Source organism: Hippocampus guttulatus, chromosome 12 (assembly GCF_054856545.1).
Source record: "Hippocampus guttulatus isolate MCC_2025c chromosome 12, RoL_Hgut_1.0, whole genome shotgun sequence".
In the NCBI taxonomy this organism is placed as follows: Eukaryota; Metazoa; Chordata; class Actinopteri; order Syngnathiformes; family Syngnathidae; genus Hippocampus; species Hippocampus guttulatus.
Window position 1 is genome coordinate 12702533 of NC_141272.1, and position 25608 is coordinate 12728140.

Sequence of the window (25608 nt, forward strand, 5' to 3'; positions counted from 1 at the left end):
GATGCTCTCGCTTGTTGCCATGGCAACTGTCAATCAAAAACCGAAATTACCCGGATGCGCCAATGACGAAGAAAATCTAACTGGCCAGAGAGAACACACATAAACTCCTTCGCAGCGCCGTCTGCATTCTTTATTGGATTTTGGGAGACTTGTTTCTAAAGCTCAGAAGACATATCCGGCCCATATGTACAAAAAAGAACTGTAATGTCAACTTTATGCAATCATTTTGGCGTTTATACTGGAAAAGGTGATTGTTTTGGCGATCACTACATACAGTGAACTCACGACCACCCAGTTGATGCTAGTCTTGATTTAATGTTTTTTTTTCTACAAATATCGGACTTGACACTATCGTTCAAAAGTTGTTTTTTTTACATGAACTTGTTTACATACCGGTTGCTCGGAAAGTCACTGTGTACTTGGTTAGGACTGCACGACTGTCCGTGTTTTATGTTATGTGCTGTGTTTATTATTTTACTTTATGTTAACTGTTTTGTTAAGCGCTCTGTTACAGCTGCCGCTGTTGTGAAAGCGCTATATAAATCAGCATGTATTGTATTGTATTGTACTTATTTCTATTAAAAGAAAATAATGTCCAAACAGAATACAAACGGTGTGTACATCCTGTATTATATAATAAAACGTGGCTTTAAAAAAAGAATTGATTTGTTTGACTGAAATTATCAGGGCTGCAACTAATGATGATTTTCATGATCAGCAACTAATGATGATTTTCATGATCAATTAATGTGTCAATTATTTTGGCAATTCATGAACCTGATGAATAAAAGTTTCATATCCATCCCTTTATTCAAAAACAGGATATTATTTCAAATTGACAGTGCAGGATACATACAGTTGGGACCATAATTAGCAGGCCCCCTTGTGAAATTCAACCAAACTCTTGATTTCTCAATGGAAATGGCCTTTAACAACCTGTGTTATTTGAGGATCAAATAAGGAAAAAGAAAGACAAAAGTGATGAGTTTGATGACTATATTAATACAGATTAATACAACGAGTTTAAAGAAAAAGGGCAAAAATGTATAGTCAATAAAGTAACCTTTCTGAACCGCAACTGCCAACAAGCTCCAAGAGTAGTTCTTCACCAGGTTGGCACAGGTCTCCGGATATTATAAACAGGTGTTTGTTTTTTTTCAGCGTTCCTCAACTCTCCCAGTCTTTTGTTGCCCCTGTGCCAGCAAAATGAGAGACGATTTGGGGAAAAAGCAATACATTAATCAGTTTCTTATCTTGCATTTGGAGAGTACTCACAATTGAATAAAGGTTCAAATTGGGTTGCAAAACTCTGTATTTTGTTTTTATTTAGATTTTACACAACGTCCCAACGTCATTGGAATTAGCGTCTTTATTTTGCACCCCTGCTAGGCAAGTGTATGCACAATGGTACAAACTATGATGGAGCTTCTAACTGTTACAATGCTCTGCAACTAACCAAATGTTTACCATTGATGTTCATGCTCACAGCTATTCCAAGACAAGTTCTCTTGTCGAACTACCCAGGTTCTTAAAGGAAGTTCTGTTTTCTTTCAGGGCACCCATTAAATCATTCTCAAGCCTGTGTTAAAAGAAAAGCTAATATATGCCTTCTTGTTGATTGGTGTTTAATAAAAAAGTATCTGAGGAAATGACTAATTGCTTAATTTTATTTGGTACAGGCATGTACAGGTATTGCTGTATTGCTAGAGAACAGCTTAATCCAGGAAGGGAAGAGGCGGAGTAAAGAGGTGAGGGTAGATAGGATTGCTTTGAATGGCTATTTGGAAAAAACCCCCAAAAATATGTAGCCCACAAAACTGCTCAAAACATAGAACAATAAATCACATTTTCTCATACATTTTATATGGTCAAAAGGGAAATTAAATGATTCCTTATTGGGAGGAGGGTAGCCCACCCTCGCTTTAAACTTAATTTAATCGAGGGTGGCGGCACGGTGATCGACTAGTTAACACGTCCACCTCAAAATGTAGAAGTACAGGGTTCGATTCCGGCCTTCCTGTGTGGAGTTTGCATGTTGGGTTTTCTCCGGGTACTCCGGTTTCCTCCCACATTCCAAAAACATACATGGCAGGTTAATGAAACACTCAAAATTGTCCCTCGTTGTGAGTGTGAGCGCTGATGGTTGTTCGTCTATGTGTGCTCTGCGATTGGCTGGCAACCAGTTCAGGGTGGACCCCGCCTCCTACCGGAAGACAGCTGGGATCGGCCCGCGACCCTGGTGAGGATCAGGCCATTAGAAAATGGATGACGGATGGAGCATCATGTCTTTATGGTGAAGTTTACAATTTGATCACAAGATGGCAGCAGATGTTCACATTGGGCGAAGACTAAATCACTGGCCATGACAGTAGGTACACCTGGAAAAAATTCCAATAGGATAAAAAATATATTAAATTAAATAATGAATAAATTCTATCTATCTATCTATCTATCTATCTATCTATCTATCATTGTGTGTGTGTGTGCGTGTGTGTATAATTTAATGTTGTCTCTTTTCATACTGTAAAGAATCATTGAGAGTCCAAAAAAGTGCTTAAAAACTAAGTTTATCCATTATTTTAATTTGTAGTTTATATTGTACGTCAGCAGCAAACTAGCTCGAGTTGATTATGCAAATGATTCATTTTTTTAAAGACTACATAACCCGATATAATGATCATGCACCTCTCATAACATTTCTTCATGTGCTATGACACTAATTGCTGATTCTGAATTCAGATTCCAGATATCGGTACTCATTACGCTTATTAGCTTCAGTAACACAAAGGACGTCGCAGAGCTCAGACCTCCACCAAGGATGCAATAGTTACGAATTAATGATTGTCAGGGCATTCTCATCATATGTGAAACGTTAGAACGGATTAAACACGTTTGTGCATTGTATTCAGATCATCCATCCATCCAACCATTTTCTATTCCGCTTATCGTCACAAGGGTTACGGGGCGTGCTGGAGTCTATCCCAGCGGTCTTCGGGCAGTAGGCGGGGGACACCCTGAACTGGTTGCCAGCCAATCGTAGGGCACACAGATGAACAACCATCCGCGCTCACATTCTTAACTAGGGACAATGTTGAGTGTTCCATTAACCTGCCACGCATGCTTTGGGAATGTGGGAGGAAACCGGAGTACTCAGAGAAAACCCAGTGCAAAGAATGTGCTAACTCCACATAGGAAGGCCGGCGCTGGAATCAAACCCTGCACCTCTGCACTGTGAGGTGCAGATCAGAGCAGATTATTATATTTCACTAGTATTCTTTTAAACCGTATTCCCTCACATAGTAGACAGGGACAATTATGTACTCAGGTACAGAAATTCACAAACGTAGGGCCCGTGGGCACTAGGTGGCCCCAACAACAATTATTTCAGTTGTAGATTGACATGCAGGCGTATTAAACATTACTGAAAATTTTTTTTGGGCGGGGGGGTAATACGATACATTTAAACAATCACGACTAAAAGTAACCAATTCAAGTCATTTCAGTTCAACATCTAAAAATTTGTGGATTAAACATCAGAGAAATATTTTCCTGTTTTTTTTTTTCAGTAAAACAACCCAATTCATATAACTTCGGTTACATACCGGTTTAACCAATTATGGGAATAAAAACAAAATGCTGCTAAATTAAAATATTTAATTGAGGGAAGATGTGGCATAAACCCTTGAATAGGGAGCTGATGTGCATTTGTGAAGCCATGGCAATGAAAAGTCCACTGACAACAATAGAAAAGGAAAAAAAGACAGTGAGCAAATGTTTTCCACATGACCACTTTATTTTAAACAAAAGTACAAAAAAAACAAAACAGATATTTACAGTACTTGCATGGCAATGTTTACTTTCTTTGGTCATTCTTCTAATTGGATGCTTTCAATTCAGAAATTATCAACTACGTATCTCAAGCCTGTAATCGTGTTTTCATCTATAATTCAAATTACCGGACGTTCATCTTGCCCAACATAAATAGCAACAGCAACAACAAAATAATATTCATACTTCACAATGGCATTGTCCCATTTTGAGAACCAGCAGTGGCAACTCAACAACTCAAACATGAATCATTGAATGCAGACACGAGCAGGTAGATTTCCTTGTAAGGCATAGGTGTCAAACTCAGGTCCTGGAGGGCCACTGTCCTGCATGTTTTCCAAGTCTCCCTGTTGCAACACACCTGATTCAAATGAACAGGTTCAATGTTAGGCTTCTGCAGAGCTTGCTGATGATCTGATCATTATAAATCAGGTGTGTTGCAACAGGGAGACTTGGAAAACATGCAGGACAGTGGCCCTCCAGGACCTGAGTTTGACACCTATGTGTAAGGGATGCGAAATGGACATCAAATCCATCCAAATCACTTGCTCGGCCGATCTACCCGGTCGTTGACGTTCGATGCCGTACAGTACATTTGGAAAAAAAAAATCATAAATGGCACATTCTCGCCAACTTCAGTACTAACCCTTTAGCCATTTCTCGATGCAAATGAACATACACATGTACCATATTTTCCGCACTAAAAGGCGCACCTAAAAGCCTTCCATTTTCTTAAAAGCTCACAGCGCGCCTTAAAATTCGATGGGCCTTGTGTATGGTCATTATGGTAATATTTCGACTCCAAAAAGGCTCCTGGCTCGAGACATGCTGACAATGCAGAGTTCAAACTTAAGGCGATAGGGTTATGCAGCTGAACACGGAAATAGAGCAGCGGCAAGAGAGTTCAACGTTAACGAGTCAATGTTATAGCTTGCTGTTGGTTAAGTGAACTGTGTCGCTGCTTTATTAAATAAGTTTTACTGACATCTGATTGTTCCGTTGGTGTTTGCTAGAGCGTAGCTCCATCTAGTGGATGCATTCTAGAGTGAGTCTTATAACGCGGGGCTCCCAATGTATAAAAAAAATGACAAAATAGGCCATTCATTGAAGGTGCGCCTCATAATCCAGTGCGCCTTTTAGTGTGGAAAATACGGTATGTACATTTAACCCCCCCCCAAAGAATAGATGACATAAGCCACGATGCACTTCGTACACATCTTTACAGCAAAGACAAAACTGGACTAGAAGTTATTTCACTGGCAGCAGCTAACTAAAAAATGCTCTTTCCTAACAACCATGATTGCTAACATAAGACAGAGCTACACTGTGTACGTATATGAGCGTGTCAAGTAGTGCATGTATATCACATATAGTATCCAATTATTGTTGTTTTTTTTCCCAGCGTGTGATTGGATTTGTAGTCAAATTCTCCCTGAAATCAAATCCAAGTTGTCTTCATTGTAATGTACACTTTTTTTTCTTCGTTTCCCAAAAGATGAAGTGAGGAGGAGAAACGTGAAATGTTCTATGTTCTCACTGCAAAGGACCACAATGTTAGTTAGAATTCACATTGATATGATCGTGTGCAAATGTCTCCGGATGCAACCTTTTCGCATTCCCACAGGATTGTAGGTGGCTTTCGCGTTCCTCTACACTTCAGCTTTTTGGCTGTTCTCCTCCACCTTCTCCTCGAGCTTTCGCTCCTCATCGGAGGAGCCGTTCTCCTTCTCGCCAGTCTTCCAGCTGCCTTGCCTGTGGAGGACGGTACATGTTTCACAATGACGAGAGCTGGGACGATGAATCGAATAATTCAATTACAAAAAATAGTCAAAGCAAGAGATCTGCTTTGAAGCTTCGCTGGGATAATTTTTTCCACGTGGCCGAATGTTTCTGCACTGTGCGCTGCACCCAGTGTATTTGCATTCTCCTCCACTGACACCCACGTCACTCACCAAGCCAGGACCCCAAACATTTAAAGCCACACACACACACACACACACACACACACACACACACACACACACACACACACACACACACACACACACACACACACACACACACAGGCGTAATGTCATTTTATCCAATTATTTGATGAATCAATGGGATAATCAATAGAATCCAGCCCTAAGTGCTAATCATTACAGTGAACCTTTTTGGCGGAACCTATCCTCAGTTACCGAAGATCTTCTCGATTGGCTGTTTTTAGAATTAGGCCAAAGCAAAGTCTTACTTTTGTGTCATCTTTAGGTTGAATGCAATGATACTGTTTTTTTTGTTGTTTTTGTTGACTTGAATGCACCTCGTGCAGCCAAAAGTAAAAGTATGTTTGTACTTCTCCTATGATGCAGCTCCAAATGGTCACGTAATTTACAAATTGCGTTACAATTTGCTTGTATTCCCAAATATCTATTATTGTTTGCATAGGTCTGTAAGTTTAATGACTAAAGACTGTTTGTGTTTGGTGCTAGTGTGCATATTTGTTTGGCCATGGGCGATGTTGAGTTTGTGCTCGTGTCTTATTCAGGCTAGTATGCTGGCTAATGTGAGAATGGCACGGTTGTGTTGAAAATTTCAACTGGAGAATTCTGTTTATGTGACAGGGGTTCATGATTGTGTCCCTTCTAGTTGCATGGTGTTAACGTTAATTGAGGCCTTATTCCCCTCTATTCCGCTGTACTGTGTAGTAGGCTCGATTCTGACTCACTTGGATTTCTTCTGGCAGATTCCGTAAGCCAGCCCAATGACCATGGTGGCGATAAAAAGGCCGACCACCACTCCAACCACCAACTTGGTTTGATCGGCGTCCTCCGATTCGTCTGCACGACAAAAGACAAACACAACCGTCACACACCTGACGGTCACGCACAAGTGTGGACCTCCTGACCACAAACAGGAAGTTGTACCCTTAACATATCGGCTGGATGGACACACTGCCCCTGTACATGATTATGAATCGCTGTGGTAAATGTTCATGACAGAAATCCCGTTTACCACGTCATTTGTTCAGCCAGCAGGAGAATGGGTCATGTTTGCCAGGATGCTGGTGGCACTGTTCCTCCTGTGTATTTATCTACCGGTAATTCTTTCAAAGAACATTTGATTTCCAGCCACTTCCCCCAATTCTCACAAGCAAGAACACTTACCTCGTTTATCCACTCTCACCTCCTCAAATACTGAAATCAGATACGAAAAAAAAAAAAAATTAACGTCCAACCAAGGCAAAAATGACATCTAACGCTATGTCTAGTCTACTGTCTGCGTGCAGGAGGTTCAGATCAGAGGGAGGACAGATCGAGTCCCAGCATCCCAACACACACACACACACACACACACACACACACACACACACACGCACACACACACATGCATGCGCAGACATGACTCAGTAAGACAGAATGAGACAGTGACATGGCGAACCGTTGAGACGAGACTGTTGTCATGCCAGCATCAGTTATTTGTGATGAATGACAAAAGTATTCAGACATGCCTTCATGACTTTATCAATTCAGCAGTGTGGAAGAAGCCGAGATTAACCCTCCTCTTATGTTATGGAAAGCTTTGTTATTTTATTCTTTTTATTGTACAGTGGACCCCTGCTAAGAATTGTGAAAATGAATATCTGTATATTATTCACGCTTGCACGATTATTGCGTTGACATTTTATTTTAAACCCACAAATTCTTGTGGAGGGTGGCACAATGGAGGACTGGTTAGCACGTCCACCTCACAGTGCAGTGGTGCAGGGTTCGATTCCAGCTCCGCCCTTCCTGAGTGGAGTTTGCATGTTCTCCCCGTGCCTGCATGGGTTTTCTCCGGGTACTCCAGTTTCCTCCGACATACCGCTCTAAATTGTCCCTAGATGTGATTGTGGGCGCGAACGTTTTTTTTTTTGTCTATGTGTGCCCTGTGATTGGCTGGTAACCAGTTCAGGGTGTCCCCTGCCTACTGCCCGAAGACAGCTGGGATAGGCTGCCTGCAACCCTCGTGAAGATAAGCGGATTAGAAAATGGATGGATGGATGGATGGATGGAAGGAAATTCTTGTAGAAGCACGGATATACTACGAATGAGCATCAACCATCAAAACTATATACTATGTATTGGAAAAAAAATAGTCTGCCAATAGGTGAACCCGCCGGAGTCCGTTGTTTAGATTTTAGATTATAATTCTCGGGGGCGGCATGGTCGAGTGGTTGTCTCCCAACCCAGAGGTTGGGGGATCAATCCCCGGTCATTGCGACTTTATCGAAGTGTCCTTGATCAAAACACTGAACCACCAATTGCTCCTGATGCTGCATCATCAGGAGGTAAATGAAACAGTGTCAAGCGCTTTGAGTACTGAAGGTAGAAAAGCGCTGTACAAGTGACAGCCCATTTATAGTTGATGTATTAGATAGGGCTGCATGTATTGTTTTTTTAATATGGACTATGATTGTATCGATAAACACACCAATTAATCAAGTAATCAGATAAAAATGATTTGGCATATTAAATACGTGCAGTGCAGTGATTCCCAACAATTAATGTGCTGTGTGAAATTCTCCATTTTCAATTTATCATCTCCCTCCCACCCCCACTAACAACAACAAAACTATCATTGGACATTTATCTCTGCCAGTGACGTATAGTGACAGGCTAAATTAAATGTTGTTCCACTAGATGGCAGAAGGTACATAAATGCTTTCTGTGATCTTTCTGTTTTGCTGGTGTGCCATTTTGTTCTTCTGTAAAATATGTGCCTTGGCTCAATAAATGGTGGGAGACACTGTCAGTGTAATATCTCCAATATTCACATTTCTTGCATTCTGTGAAAGAAGCTAAAATAATTATTGAAATCCATTCATTCTCTTTTTTCCACATTTTCTTCCCCAGTCGTGTCCTGTTTTTGCAAAGGCTAAGTGACCAAATACTTTTGTCCATTAATTTTTTTTTTACCTGGAAAGGAAAAAAAACCAAACAAACAGTAAGGTGATGGTTAATAAGAGTGAACATGATTCGTGTTGTGATGTCATGCGAGCAGAGTTGAAGAGCTGCGTCGGTGGGCGGGGAGGTGAAACGACACACCTCAGCGGATGACACCGCCAAGGAGGATGAATACTTACGAGAAGACACATCGATGGTCCATGTGTCCACGCCAAACTCATTGGACACGGTGCACGAGACCGTCAGGTTGATGGTGGGCACCACCGTGATTTTGTGCGTGACCTTGCCATTGAGGAAGGGACTTTCTTCAAGCTGCAGGACAAAATCCAGCACAGTTCATTTGCCTTTTCTGAGCACTGATTGTTTTTTTTATTTTATTTTTACAGCAGCATACAATTTCTTGCATATTTCCCCAAATCCTCACCAATAAAACCTGCCGTCCACTTAATTTATTTTTTCCTGAAACGTCTTAGCTATAAATTGCACCACATGGTAAAATCTGCATTGCGCAAGCTTTTATAGGTCAAATTTAACAATAAATGAAAATATCTCCAAAAACCCGAAATGCTTGGGAAAAAAAATTGAAGTCACCGTCAAAAATGCATTTAGGCCATCTCTGATTAAAAGTTGTTGCCTCATTATTGGGGCATAAACCGCGCATGTTACAGCTTTGAGCTCAATAATCAACAATAATACACAGTTTTGATCAGGGTTCGAATAGTTGTGGATCCCCATCCAAAATTCAATTAGTTTTAGTTAGTTTTTAGTGTGGGTTTATTCGTTTTCATCAGTTTGATGTCTCAAAAAGTCTATGTTTTACTTTTACTACTGTTGAGTATTTTAGTTTTTTTTATATGGAGTATTGTGGAGTGTGACATAAAACAACAACAACAACAACAACAACTGAATCAGGTGTGTTGGAGGATGGAAACATCTAAAACATGTTGGATAGCCAGCCCGCCTGCCCAGGACTGGAGTTGGTGACTCCTGGCTCGATTTGTAATAAAGGAAAGTCACAGAATGTTAAGTGCTTGTTGACACCACTAGGAGGCAATGTTCTACTAGTTTGACTTTCTTTTAAAAAAAAAAAATACGCGCGCGCGCGCGCACGCGCACCCCCCCCCCCCCCCCCCCCCCACACACACACATTCGCAGACATGACTCAGTAAGAAAGTATGACCGTGACACGGCGAACCGTTAAGACGAGACGGTTGTCATGCCAGCATCAGTTATTTGTGATGAATGACAAAAGTACTGTATTCAGACATGCCTTCATGACTTCATCAATTAAGCAGTGTGGAAGAAGCCCATCAACCCTCCTCTTATGCTGTGGAAAGCTTTGTTATTTTATTCTTTTTATTGTACAGTGGACCCCTGCTATGAATCGAGAATATGAGAATATGAATACCTGCGTATTACTGACACTTGCACTATTATTGCGTTGACACTTTATTTTAAACCCACAAATTCTTGGGGTGGGTGGCCTGGTTAGCATGTCCGCCTCACAGTGCAGAGGTGCAGGGTTCGATTCCGGGCTCCAGCCTTCATGAGTGGAGTTTGCATGTTCTCCCCGTGCCTGTGTGGGTTTTCTCTGGGTACTCCGGTAATGAAAGGTTTTTCGTTTTTGTGTGTGTGTGTGTTACATTGTTTTTTTTGTCTCAGAAAAATGAAACTTGATTGAATGAAACTATTATCAAAAACAATATTCGATAAATTAAGTTTTGTTCACACAATGATTTTTTCCTCTTAGTCCCTGCCCAAAATACAACTTCATACATAGAAGTTCATTTATACATTTATGACATCCTGTTTCAGAAAAACTTACATGCCGTACATTGAAAGGAAAATGCTATTCCTGTAATATTTTAATAGGTTTTTCTAACATAAAAAAATTATTGTTATATATTTTTCCCGAACTATAAAGTACTATTGTAATTATGTTTCCTTTTGACATTTTCTTCTTTTGCCCTAAAAACAAGTTTACTCTCATAATATCGTTTTTTAACATATTCTTTTGAAACAACTTTAAATGAAATACACTAATCGACTTTTTTTTCTTGAAAAAGACTGAGTGTCATTAGCATTGTCAAGGCAGACTATTCGTTTTTGTTTTTTTTACATCTCATTTGGGGATGCATCGTGAATGCTAATATGGCGAACAGATGAAAAGAACACCGTTTCATTTCAATGCAAGGTGTTAAAGAAAATTAACTAAAAGGGAGAACACAGCCATACGCTGTGGTGCGTCTTAGGTAAAAGAAGAAAAACAAAACACACACACACACGCACACACACACAGACTTATATATGCACAAAAACAGAAAAATATTTGTGACACCCTTTTTGCTACTGCTTGTATATTTTTCTAAGAAAGGCAATTAATAATTTCCAAGTGCTGCCGCTGCTTTGGCAGTGTGTGTATGTGTGTGTGTGTGTGTGTGTGTGTTCATACATACCGAGGTGCCATTGATGCTCCAGGAAACAGATGGCTTTGGAGAGCCCTCGGCCTCACAAATCAAGACTTTATGTTGACCGTCTTCACTACGCTGTTTGGACAGCTGTTTGATCACTGGAGCGCCTGCAACGGGATGCTGTTGTTGTGATGTTCTTTTTTCTTTTCATTTACAAAAACGCACACATCCAAAATAAAGTCAGCAAAGCTGACTACTGGTAATTAGTCAAAAGGACATAATTTAACTAATATCCTGGTGTGTGTATGTGTGCAAAAAAATAAATATATATATATATATTTGATGCACACACACACACACATTTTCTTTAAGTGTACAGCTGTCTGGGACTTTGTGGAGTCTCAGATAGTTGCCTGGCAACAGGTCCTGGACAGCTGGGCACAGAAATGCAGAAAAATCACAAAGGGTTTTTACACTGCATTTTTTTTGTATGCAAAAAAAAAAAAAGAAAAGAAAAAGGGGCATGCTAATTTATGCTTATTGAGCGTAACATTTGCTCGCAATGCTCATAAAATGTGCATCCCTCAGGGTTATGCTGAAATTATAGCCATGGAGGGGTTGCTTGACTTGCTGAGTTCAGCTTGACTGATATGACAATCGAAGGAATTGAGGTCATATTTAGTGAGAGCTGATCACCACTTATTGTCAGTGGATAACATGTAATTATACAAATGACTTCACCTAGAAAAATAACAAAACAAATACACCCATGATTTAAAAACAAACAAACCCCAAAGTGAAATTTTAAATATGATGTAAATATAGTACAATCAAGGTACACAGAAAATGTATTATGATGTGGTACATAAGTTGGTCAAAAACCATTACACATGATGTCAAAAGAGTACAATAGAGCTGCATGGACCATGAAATATTGTCCAAAATACTCGAGCTACACATATGATGTGAATGTGTTTCATTTGAAGTGCAAAGTCCATTCAATATGATCTAAATATGGTACATCGGATGCACTTTGGTGATTAAATACGGTATATTAGAGGTGTGCAGAACATTAAATGAAATTTTACTGTGGTAGAGTAGAGGTGCACAGTCCATTAAATCTGATATAAAAACACGAAATTGGAGTGGTGTCAACCATAAGTAAGATATAAATTCAAAAGCAATGACTTGAATGAAGCAAACAAATAAACGAAAAAAAATGGAACCTCCGAACAGAACCTCGGTTCCCGAACAGATCAATTTGCCACATTTTTTGGGGGACAAATTTTGCTTGGGTACACAAACTATGCTATGCAGTAACGATTCTGGATTGACTCGACTGACTTTAGCATGTTTCAAAACACTGAAGAATTTTAAAGTGGCCCTTTCATCCATCCATCCATCCATTTTCCGAACCGCTTGATCCTCACTAGGATCGCGGGGGGTGCTGGAGCCTATCCCAGCCGTCTTTGGGCAGTAGGCGGGGGACACCCTGAATCAGTTGCCAGCCAATCGCAGGGCACACAGAGACGAACAACCATCCACGCCCACACTCACACCTCGGGACAATTTAGAGCGTCCAATCAGCCTGCCATGCATGTTTTTGGAATGTGGGAGGAAACCGGAGCACCCGGAGAAAACCCACACAGGCCCCGGGGAGAACATGCAAACTCCACACAGGGAGGCCGGAGCTGGAATCGAACCCGGTACCTCTGCACTGTGAAGCCGACGTGCTAACCACTGGACTACCGGGCCGCCCTTTCATCTTTCTATTTTTATGTATGCGGCCCTCAAACGAAAACGTTTGGACACCCCTGACATCCACATACATGTACGAGGTCAGTGCATATCAGGGCTCTCGACTAACCTTTTGCACTGGTACACCCAATGTTTTTATTTTGGTGCAGCAGCACACAAGTTAGGTGCAGCCACATTTTCCACTGCATCACATTCAACAATGAGGTATTACAGGTTCACTTTTTTTTTTTTTAATATAACATTGCTGCCTGCCTTTTTAGGCAATATTGACTGGTATATGATCAACTACAATCTGGTCATCATAAAGTTATTTATTTGAATCACAAGTCCACAAGACTGCTAACTTACTCAAGTTTGCTTGAAGTGATCTGTGTCAGGGTGTTGCTTCGAACTTTTGAACATATCAGGCCGTAACTTACCATTCAAGGCGTTTTCAGTTGTTCTTATCCTCTTATCATATGCAGCTTTTTACACTTTATATTTGATGGGCGTAGGTCACTTACCAAGGCCGGTCCCAATAACACATTTTTCGAACAATCAATTTCATCATTGTTTTTCTACACTGCAGATACCGCGATAAATCATCGGAAATTGAGTTTTTTTTTTTTTTTAAAGAGCAAATAACTTTCTTCTCAGGAACATTGAACATTGGCATTGAAATGCAGAACAAGAACAAACTCAATATTGAACATTGGCATTGAAATGCAGAACAATAAATAAAATGTCTTGGATAAATTAAATAAATAGACGTACAACAGACTCACGCAAATTGCACGTAAGCAAATATTAACCATTTGGTACAGAGGTATTGTCACGAACACCTTCTTCTCCAACCGCTCAAAAGGCTGGTCGCACCGGTGCAACCAGTAGCACATGAGCACAAACTCTGAAACCTTATCTTTATGTAGTAGATCAATGTTGCATTGACTATTATTTTATGCCCACCAGAAGTGAGTGAGTGTGTTTTTTCTAGGGCTCTTACCTTCAACAACCAGGTCAAAAAAAACCTTCTTGCTAAGTGCTCCCATCTTCACGTCACTCTCATAGCGGCCAGAATCAGAGTACTTGAGCTCGGTAAACTTGGGCTCTTTGTCCAGCTTGACATTGTCCTGATGAGAACGTAACAATATTTTTCATTTCAAGAACAAATTCATTCTTTGAAGCAGACACTTTCAGCAGTGGAAGTCGTTGAGTGTATTTTTTTTTTTTACCTTGGTCCAAGAGACCTTTGATTGTCCTGAAGAGTCGATCTGGAAAGATAGCTCCAAGGCCTCCCCAGCTGCCTTGACGACGCTCCCGGTGGGACTTAATTTGATGTCTAGGTCTAAGAGAGAAAAAAGACATGAGAGGATGGCAAAACGTCTCCCAGCTCTGACAAGCTCAGAGATATTTCTATTATTGTTACACTCCTCTTGCTGCGCCGCAGCTTTTTAGCAGAGGATGACACAACAAAGTGAGGAGAGCAAGAAATCTGAAAGCGACGGGGCCAACACGCTTCAGTCTCGACAGCAAGTCCGGAGGCTCCAAAAGAGGAGAAAAATGACATCTCTGATGGGATAATCTTTCAGAGAAAGGCAGCGTGGTGTCTTACAATTGACTGTGACGTCCTTGGAAGCCATCATGGCGGGGTTGTCAATTAGGGAGCATTGATATTCACCGGTGTCGTCACGCGAGACATGAGTGAGTGTGTAGGTATCCATATTTTTCACAGGAATGACATCGCCCTGCAAAGACACACAATAGCTGCTGATTAGCTCGGGATGCTCTGCTGATTGATGACACAATAAGAGACTACAGACTCATGAGTGTACCTTCACGTGGAAGTTGAAGCTGGTCGGGGCAGGGTTGCCGTCTGCCGTGCACTTCAGGGTCACGTTGTCACCTTCCACCAGAGGTTCTGGGGCAATCACCTGCAGGACAATGTTCTCCGTGGAGTCTGGAGGGAGCAAAGGGGCAGAAACTCCAAGCGCTCAAATGGGAGAACTGGTCTACAGTTTAGAAATGCACGGCATCGTATGGAGTGGTGATTCGAATATTGTGGTAACTTCATTGAAAGTCTCTGTAAAGTGAAAAAAAATCCAAATTTAACACAGCACAGAGAAGACTGTGTTAGCCTCCCCACGTGAAACTGCACCTGCTTATTTGGAGGCTACGCCGGGCAAGGTGGCTCAATATTTCATGCGGCTTCTCCATTAACCCCATTTTGCACTAAAGACCAAAAGTCTGGAGGCTTTTTTTTTCCAGACAACATGCACAACGGAGCTGGGATGTAAAAAAGAAAGGGAAAAAAAATCCTTTTGTCAAGGGAGGTAAACACACGTCAAAATGATTATTTCATACTCCGCGATGATGAAACTCAAAGAAACAATAGCAATGTTGCATCCAAATGCAGAGAAAGCGTTCGGCTCACATGTGATGGTGAAAGTGAGCGCAGACGATGCCAGCTCCTTCCCCACGACGTGCTGAGCGCTGCATGAGAACCGGGCGTCGGTGTCCTCCTTTGTAGCCGAGTACTCCAGTATGGACGAGGTGCTCGACAGGCCGCTCGCCGGGTCCACCTGCACCGAGGCTCGGATGGAAACGCCTGCGCCGAAAAACAAACAATAAGCTGGAGCTCGCCAGACACAAACATAAATTCACGGCAACTTTAGCCCCATGCAAAAATGTCTGTTGACTCGTACTCTTTCAACGTACACTACAAACAGACTTCACTAGGAATTCCGGACTAGGACGAACAGACTTTAGGGTGGTCAATTTTCCATGCAGCATCGAATCATCAGTCCATTTTATTTATTTTTTTATTCATTTATTTCATTGGGACAGTGCACTTTAATCAACACAACAGTGTAAATGTGCCGGACTGAGCATAAATGCTAATTTTCAGCCGTAGTCTCAAGGTAGGTTTCTTAACATAAACAAGACAGTTAGCATAACAGAATAATATAACACAGCACAAGTCAAGTCAATGATATACAGTACCCTAAAAAACAATGATTTATGTATTTAATACTGGATGCCATTTATTGTCTGCTCCGCCAATTGAAGTTTCTCCCTGGGGAGTTAATGAGCTCTTGATGAATCATTTTTTGCACAACTCGCTGTATTTAATACTGAATACAATTTAACAGGAGAATGAGAGCAGCAAAGTACAGTAGCAGACCACTGCAGTCATATGGTGACTGAGCAGTATAAATTCTGCATGTCTCGGCTAAGCTAACGTCAACACGCGTGTTTATTTGAGTAATTTCTCACTGGGTTTCCTTCACTCTTACAATGACAGAGCAAAGATGAAAATATTGAACAATTAGTGAACAGAAATGGTTGCTATCACCCATATGGTGTCTGCTTGGAAACCTTTGAACAGGTAACAAAACTCTACAGAGAGTAAAAAGGGGGACAAGGTATTGAGAAATTGGTATTGTGATCCCCGTAGTTGGTTTTTACGCAGCTAATGTGGGATGAATTCTCAATCAATGCCGCGGTTTGCAATAGCCCTGCAACTTAACACGTGACTATGAGACTTGAAATCCATGGTGATGATGTATAAAGGCAAAGGACCACAAGTGCCAATACAAACTAAAGACAAACCCAATACTCACATGTGTTTTCATGACATTAATACTGAGCACATCCTACTCCGATGATGAGTTTTGTAACACAATAACACACCTTTCCCGCCATCCACCAGGGGTTTGTTGTTCTTGAGCCATGTGATGTTGGCTGCCGGATTGGCGTCCTTTGCGATACATGTGGCCAGCTGCGGGACAGAAAGACAAAAATCCATCAAAAACACTTCCAACGTCATTGTTTACACTGAGTAGCAGTCAAACCACCCCCACCGACGCCTTCTGATGATCTGAGGATATTCTAGGCAACAGACCATGAAATGCCCAAAGACTCCTTTCCGGTACTTTGGGTATTCTAATTGCAGCAGCGACGAATGTGCTTGTTACTAATTCATGAGCACCACTTCAAAAGGACTCTTTATTGTAGTAAAATAGTTGCTGCCACGCCTCACGAGTGGGGGTTCCCTTGATGTGTGTGTGTGTGGTTTTTTTTAATGTCGATATAGGAAATGTTTGTCACACACAGGTAATAAAAAAAATAAAATCATACCTTTGTAAGTTTGCCAATGGCCAGCTCTTGTGCCTTGTCAGAAACCTCCACCCCTGCAGGCGCCTCTGCAATACACACAATTATGAATATATTAATAATCCAAATGCGATCATAAAGTGCAGCAGGAAGCAGGCAGAGGTTACAAAGTTTTTCTCTAAATTTCCAGTGTATTTCAATGTGAATTTAAAATGGGTGACATTTTGGATATATTCCACATTGGAAACTTCCCACGGGAATTAAGGGTCATTGAATGGAAGGGGGTCTCATTTGTGCTTTAATATAAACATTTTGTTTTGTCATTTTTTTAAGTGTGAGATGATCCAAAACTTTGTACATTCGCTCTCTTTTACACATTCACCACTCCTCTTGGCTCGCTGCCATCGCACCAACTTCTTTCTTCCACTGAGTGGTGCGCGAATCTGCACTTTAATCATCTGGAAAAATGGTCACCACTAGAAGGTGAATTTTTGGCTTCGACTTTTGCACTGTAATCAAATTATTCCAGCTAATTAATGGCTTATCCATCTCAGCCCTAATTTAAGTTCCCCATCAAGAACTGAGCTTCATTTTTCTAAATTAATTCTAATGGAAAGTTTCCGATTTGGAATTTCGCAACCCGACACTCCACTCCACTCACTATAGACGACCACGTTGACTGGGTACTCGTCAATGTCTAAGCCGACCACCACCATGCAGGTGAAAGTGCGCTGGTCGCTCAGCTTGAGGGCAGAAAGCAGCAGACTGGAATTGGCGGCCATGTTGATGCGACCCTTGTATTCATCGGTGGTGCTAATGGAGACGCTTTCAGTTTTCTTTCTGACCAGCAGGTCTCCTGAGAGTCCATCCCCTTTGTCCTGGAAAGGATTTGTTGCAGAAGACACACGAGGAATGAACCCATGAACACACACACACACACACGCACACACGCACACACACACACACACATGCACGCACACACACACACACACACATGCACACACACACACACACACACACACACACACACACACACACACACACACGCACACGCACACGCACACGCACACGCACAGTGAGGAACAGATGCACGCTCCGGTGTGCAGCAAATGCACTCAGACCGGGTGTGGCTCAGACATGATAAATGGGTGTCAAACGCTCGGTGTCAGACAGACTTCTGCATTTCGAATCCATTGACCTCTGCGTTGACTTACATATTTCCACTTTGTGATCAGCGCGTCTTCCGCTTTCATGGCTCCTTTGTTGCACGGAATCTCCAGTGTTTGGTCGTACAGGCCCATCACCGTCTCCAGGCCGCTCACTGTGAAGACAAATCAGCAAAGGGAATGTTATTCCACTTATAAACGAATAATTGAAAAGCACATCATTATGATATTGATGCCTAATGAGCGATGAGAATTCAAGTACGTGCATGTATAAACCTACCCATCTATCTTTCCCCATGACCACCACTTTCTCTCCATATTTTAAGAATTAATACCACTTCACTTAATGTGTGGATCAAAGGAATAATTTCAAATAAGTCCCTCAGACAAAGGAACAAACAAAAATAACCCTCTTGGCCTAAGTTTCATTCTCAACATTGCCATGGAGACAAAGTGCTGGTAAGGAGGGTGGGAGGAGGTGCCTTCGATGGGATGCGGTGAGGGGTGAAGAGGGAGAAGGCTGCAGGGAAGGAGAGGCTACCATGTCCCTACTGGTAATGAGCTGTTTTTCTATTGAACTTTTTCATGTGGACCATGTGGGGACATGCGCACGAGTCGCTGTCAACAGTCAGCCAGCAACTGACAACTAAAGCTTGAATATGAAAAAGAGCTCATCAGCACATGTCAAATCTAAGAGGGCAGAGTAGTCCCCAAACGTGGTCTGGCAGAAGAGTAATGTCCTTGCGCTAAGGGGAAATTAAAGGCACATTCAAGAGTGGCTGTTATTCATCATGTCGCGTCGTATTCGAGTCACAAAGAAAGAGACGCCAAACGCCTTTACTCTTCCCCTTCCTGTGTTGTAAACGAGCACAATAGATGAAAAAGTTGAGTTTCCGTACTTTAAATTTGGTTCACAATTCACCTCACATTTGAGACTTGCTTGAATCGACATCATCATTACAGCTACTGTTGTGTGCAAGGACGTCACAGCAACTACCTTGCTGGCGTATTTGTCTGTGAAGAGGACAAACATATCAAAGCTCGCACCCTTCACTTAATTGGATGCCATTTACTCGTCTGGAGAAATATGTGAGCGGTCTACTACCAGGCAACCATGTATAATGCTGCTGTGGTGTGGACACAAGCAAACGGAATGTTATCACAAGACCGTATTTTTTTGCAGGGGAAAAACTAGTAATGTTTCAAGAAACATTAGTAGTTGGAGATGTTTGGAGATGCAAGTCAAAATGTGAATTAAGTAATATTGGGAAGAATAATTTTTGGGGTAAAAAAAATTGTCACAATAGGAAAAAAAAAAGTGTCAAGTTATGAAAAATGAAGTTGAAATAAAATTTGTAAATGTATTCTTGTATCATTACATTTCTAATCAAATCAAGAGTTTTGTAACATGCCAACATACAGTATTTATAAAGTGGGAACTGTGTTATCCTATTTGTGTTATTGTCAAACACATTCTCATATGACACGGTGATTCATGATTGCCCTGTGACTTTATTGTAGTTTTATTTTTCGATTCAGCAAGGCCAGAGTAATCCAACCGTCCATTTTACGCAATATTCATGAGAGGCGTGCAATGTTTCCAAAGTGTTGCTGACATTTAAAGTGAAATATAAGCGTTGGCAGAAACCTTCCAGCAACATGTTGCATATCGAGATACAATACCTGCATTTATACTGAGGCTTGGTGGCATTTAAGCACATGGACCAAACAAAGCTTTTCACAATTTAATACACAGAGAGCTGCGTGGAGTCGAGTTGATTATAGGTCTGCAGCGATTCAGGCGTAAGGTAAAAAAAACAAAAAAACAAAAAAAAAACCTAAGGGAGTAAAACCTGCCTGAGTTCACATTTGAACAATAAGGAAGCCAACTGAGCAGACCACCACGTAGAACAAAGGGAAGAAGGCACTAAACTGAAGATGAGAGCGTTCGAGGAGAAGCAGCTGATTGACTGCAGTACCGCGGGGCGGGGCTGATGAGCCCGATAAGACGCAGGTGTGAAGACAAAAAGGTGGGAAATGCAAAGACAGGGCACGAAGGTGAGATATGCGGGTAAAAAAAAAAAAACTCAATAAAACGAGACAAAAGACTCCAGGCGCGCTGCATTTTAACCCGAAGTTTCACAGAGTTGAGGTTTAAACTGGGGGTGCGCATGATGCTGCCGCCAGACGACGCTTTTATTTTTGTGCTGTGCTGATGCAAACGCAACGAAAACCGACTCGAAGGCTTCAAGGGGCATTTTGAGTCAAAAGCACATCCTACGCATATGGATGCTATGCTGCCACACTTTGAAATAGTTGTGCATTATCGAGATGAGGGAACTATTTTCTATACTTTTCCCAAAGTCAAATTCAAGCAAACCATGTCAGTGTGTCATGTCAAACTGGGGTGTTAAAAGAAAGGATGTTTTTAGAAGAAACAAGGCAGACTGGGGCAGAAGGGGGGAAATGAACCACATCACACTGTGGAGCAAATACATCAACATTTCCTGTGTGTAAAGACAGTATTTCCGCATATTGTAAGATCAACTTTAATACTGTGCAGGAGATTTGTTTACATGCTCTAATGCTGCTGTTTTGGTTAGCAACGAAGTTTGCCAGAACAGAGATTATACTGTTTTTTTTTCTGATGGGAAAGGGGAGGCATTTATTTATTTTACCCCCCTTCTTACCTGAAGTTAACTTAGATAGGCTGCGGCTAATATGGGACCCTATTGTGAAAAAGTAGTTTAAAAGATGGATTGATTGATGGATGAATAGACTCACTGTGTAAACGTTGGTTAGTGGTAGACAACAATGTGTTGTGATGTGTGTTTTACATATCCTTTGTATCCATATTCCCCATAGTTGTTACACCCTTGGCAATCTTGCAATAGTCAGTTACACCTGCCACGGCATATAAAAGATCCTTTGAGTTAAAAAGACAGTTTCTTTTCTTTTTTTTTTTAAGTGTAAAATGTGTCTGAGGTTTAGAAAGTGAATTTAAGAAACTGGTCCTTATCTGCACCGATTGCATTGTTATACACTGACAGCTAATTGCACGTTGGAGACGACAGAGCCGCCGCTGCTGGCATCGACTGAGATAAGGTAATACTTCTCAACTAAAGTAGGTGACGTCCGTGACCTCACTTTGACAAACACACGCAAAGGCATGAGCAGCTGTCCCAAGTTTAAATCAAACCGCATTCCTTCGAGTGTCATCAAGTGCAATTTATGAAACACATTAGCCCTATGAACTCGAAAGGGAATTCTCAGCTCTGGTGGGAATGTTCTGAGTGGACAAGGAGACGGCGACAAGAGATAAATCAATGAGTCGACAGGTGAGCGATATTGACAGGAGGCGGCGCCACAGGAGATGCTTTCATGTTCCTGATTAAGGTGCCTCCGTAATAGGCAGGAGACGGGGTGGGGTGGCAGCTAAGCTATACGCTCACCGGGGGAAATCAGCCGTCTCCCTCCACACACACTCTTCAAAGCATCCCTCCATAGCCACTTGAAGCCCTCTCTGCCCCCCACTGGTGCAAGTGCTTGTCATTCAGCGACACAAGAAAGAGCGGGTCCAAACTTATTAAGTACTGAAAATGAGGCCTGCGCATTGAATGGAGGTCCCGTGGCGCCTGTCCACAAAGACAGGATGGCAAATAGCCTCGTTCCAGCAGCGAATCAGTGGTGAGAGGGCAACTTTAGTTGGATCGATACCACTTGGGAAAAGGCTTCTGATAAGGAGCCTTCAGTAAATGCCTTTTGACTTTTGTAAATAAACTCACTGGCCTAGACAGTGAACAACACATGAGATGAAATACAAATTGCTTGACTGGACATAATCTGTAGGAAAGTCTGAACTCACTATGCATCACACAAGCAAAGACACAGCCGCTAACCAGTTACAAACACAACAGCGACCATAACAATTAAAAAATAAATAAATAAAGTAGTTTACCGAAATTACAAAAAGAACATAGGGGTACATTGACGACATTTAATCACATTAACACAAAGCTTTTAAAAGTAAAAAAACATTTAAAAGTAAGTTTCTAAAATTACTAAAATATATATATATTTTTGTAAATGTTCAAAACACTTTAACCTAACTTCACTTCTGTTTGCTGCTTATTCAATTCGCGTGTAATTTTGCCTCTGTAAATTGGGAATTTCTCCATTGTGAGACAAATAAAGTTTTTCTTATCTTATCTTACAAAATGTTCACTTTGTACTTGTTGAAATTATTTTGACAATAAGTGCAGTCTGACGGCAGGAAGGGCCTCAATCACATTGTTGACCTTTCATTCATGTCGCTCAATGAAATGGGTTGAAATGTCAAATTTGTGCTGCGCCATAATTTTGCCTTTTCAAGCACTCCGTAATTGCCCATCACTGTCATCACAACGTCACGTTAATGGTATACCGTTCTGTATGATTTTAAAAAAAAACCACTCATGTCCAAGGCGGGCAACTAGCATGCTTTCATTGTTATTGCACAATATATCGTTTTTTTTTTTGCGAGACTGTAAAGGAAAGGTGGAAAAAATTTACAGCCAAAAGTTTACCCCAGTTTCACACAGTAACCTTCCTTTAAAGCAGCCTTCGGGTTGGGACCAGGTCGCTTTTTATTGGGGTGCCAAGTGAAGAGTAAAAGACTGTAAACTGTTTTATTGGCTATCAAGCAGGCACACATTTTCTTGGCAAAGGTCTTTTTGATTCATGGATGCCTTGGTTAAATAAAGTCTGTTGTGTTCTTTATCAGTAGATTATATGTACAAATCGATGTTATAGCAATGTATTGTACATTTAGAAATTACGCTGCAAAAATTTGGGAAACCCTGCTCTAATGCAAAAAGTTTAAATGTGACCTTTAGGAACCTCACTGTAGGGATGCAATGATACCACTATCTTGGGCCGAGTAAGTGTACAAATACTTGGTACTCACTGATACCAAGTACTTGATAATGCCATCATGTCTTGCAATTACGAAGAAAATATATTATTTTTCAGTAAAAACTTATTGAAAGTAAAAATTTAAAAAAAAAAAAAAAAGAATTGTTCATACGACCCCCCAAAAAGCTCTCTCATTTTTATTTATTTATGTATGCATGCACATAAAGAATCTGAATCGAATCTAGGAATCGCAACCAGAATCGTCCAAATTCAAACGATGCCCAACCCTAACACTCATGCTACATTAGCACTAGCACAGGTGCTAACATTATTAAGATTAAGATTAAGATATCCTTTATTTGTCCCACACCGGGGGAATATTGTTGTTCCACATTAAAATTTGCCAACGGTGTTTACCACAAATGGTCGCTGTCCAATGCTAAACACATTAAAAAAAAGTGTGGACGTTTTAGAAAATTTAAATATGCATGCATTCTGTATTGGACAGTGACAATATGTGCCTCAATTGTTATTTACCATCGCTTCGGCCCAAACCTTTGATACGCAATCAATTCCAAATGTCTTACTTTATACAGTATACTAAATATGTCTTAACTTTACATGATATGATGGCAGTTAGCAGCATCAAATGACTATTCTGCAAATGTGACAGAATTCTTAAAGATCAATTCATCGATTAACCTAATTTCTAGTTGCAAAGAGGGCGGCCCGGTTGTCCAGTGGTTAGCGCGGCAAACTCACAGCGCAGAGGTACCGACCGGGTTCAAGTCCAACTCCGGCCTCCCTGTGTGGATTTTGCTTGTTCTCCCTGTGCCTGTGTGGGTTTTCTCCGGGTACTCCGGTTTCCTTCCACATTCCAAAAACATGCATGGCAGGCTGATTGAACACTCAAAATTGTCCCTAGGTGTGAGTGTGAGCACGGATGGTTGTTCGTCTCTGTGTGCCCTGCGATTGGCTGGCAACCAGTTCAGGGTGTCCCCCGCCTACTGCCCGGAGACGTCTGGGATAGGCTCCAGCACCCCCCGCGACCCTTGTGAGGATAAACCACAGAAAATGGATGGATGGATAGTTGCAAAGAATATCTGACGGATTGTTACTGTTATCTAGAGCAATGTACTGGTAGAGAAAGACTCACTCTTGCTAAATACATTCATGTGCTGGGAAATAAAAAGGAGGCAAATCATGTAAAATGGATTGTACAGTGTGAGAATTTCAGCTGTGCCATCTGTTTCAGGTCAGAGTGACCCTTGCCTCAAAAAGATGTTGCCCCGCATCTCCGTGACCTTCAAAGGGGTCCTTTTAGAGGGAATTGTGTGAAAATAGGTCCGTTTGTGTGTTAAGAGGTGAGAGACAAAGGTTTCATTTACTGAGGGCGTTAGCCCCCACAGGCTCTGTCTGAAGACCGGCTCAACTAAGTCATGCTATTCTTTCCTCTAATAAGTGAGCCACTTTATCCCACTTCTTATCTACAAGTTCCATGAGATTTATTGTCAAAAGTCACACGTATATATGAGCTTTATGACGAAAACGTCTGATATGGTCTGACATGGGTATCATGCCGAACTGATGCACAGCCATCCAATGCCAAAAATATATCACAAGTGATAAATTCACACTTTGGAGCACATTGCCTTCTCCCCTGCCACTCATAATGTGCAGGAGATATTCCGCTGGGGGATCCAACGTGAAAATGAATTCATCATTTGCATAGCAAAGTTTCAATCAACAATAATAAACAACCACACAGTAGCAGAAGACAAATAACTGCTCTAGGACAGTTTTAGCACCAGCAACGTAAATCTATCATTATATAGCAATCACTTTAAATTTGTATTTATGAGCAAAGTATTAGCACTTGCTTCATCAAAATTCTTCAAAATAAATGCAATGATCTCAGTGGTTGTTTGGACGTAAATTTTATTCAATGCAAAATTTTTGCCAAAGTGATTGTTGATTATTCAGGTGTCGAAGAAACTGACGCATAATCCAGCGGTGCCTTGAGATACAAGTGACCCCACTTGCGAGTTTTTCGAGACTCGAGCCGCCAATCATCTGATTTTATTGCCTTGACTTGTGAGCATAAATTTGCGATACCAGCGCTGCACAGTGGCAGTCAACTAAACTCACCACGAAACAAGCAGCAATTTGGCAGATGGCAAACAACTGTCCACATTGCATATCAATGGCGGACACTTGCGAGCATGTATTCTTTATTCTCTGTGAGGAACAGCAAACATTACGCCAGTTTACAAAGAAGCTTTGAGCATCTCCCGTTTTATAACTAAGAGCAGCACAATGCCAAGTGAAATTAAGCAAAAAGTATGGCAAAAACATTTTACACTGTGTTGAATTACACCAAGACTGTATCTTTCAAATGAAGTACAATACAATGAGGAGCGATGTTTTTTCCGATCAATAACAGCGGACGCAATGTTAATTCCTTTCAGTTTGTGGTCCACAGAAAGGACAACTTGAGCTACATCTGGAATGCAAACAAGTTAAAAACATCCCGCC

At 41.2% G+C, this 25608-nt stretch overlaps 1 protein-coding gene across 2 annotated transcripts in view; it reads right to left on the reverse strand.

Annotated features, from left to right (window-relative positions):
• Positions 1-3772: 3772 nt before the first annotated feature.
• Positions 3773-25608, reverse strand: part of alcamb (activated leukocyte cell adhesion molecule b) — a 42212-nt gene continuing 20376 nt past the window's right edge. The window contains exons 2-16 of one of the 2 annotated variants that reach the window (XM_086126065.1): positions 18229-18335; positions 17676-17892; positions 17039-17103; positions 16592-16679; positions 15333-15506; positions 14734-14858; positions 14514-14646; positions 14134-14246; positions 13905-14031; positions 11210-11331; positions 8933-9065; positions 6975-7004; positions 6536-6647; positions 5435-5580; positions 3773-5364 (exon numbers count right to left, since the gene is read on the reverse strand). In XM_086126065.1, the coding sequence (XP_085982191.1) occupies positions 5478-5580; positions 6536-6647; positions 6975-7004; positions 8933-9065; positions 11210-11331; positions 13905-14031; positions 14134-14246; positions 14514-14646; positions 14734-14858; positions 15333-15506; positions 16592-16679; positions 17039-17103; positions 17676-17892; positions 18229-18335 (1649 nt within the window). In that variant the 3' untranslated portion in view covers positions 3773-5364; positions 5435-5477. The remainder of the gene's footprint in view (positions 5365-5434; positions 5581-6535; positions 6648-6974; positions 7005-8932; positions 9066-11209; positions 11332-13904; positions 14032-14133; positions 14247-14513; positions 14647-14733; positions 14859-15332; positions 15507-16591; positions 16680-17038; positions 17104-17675; positions 17893-18228; positions 18336-25608) is intronic. The other variant, XM_086126066.1, reaches the window with a different exon arrangement.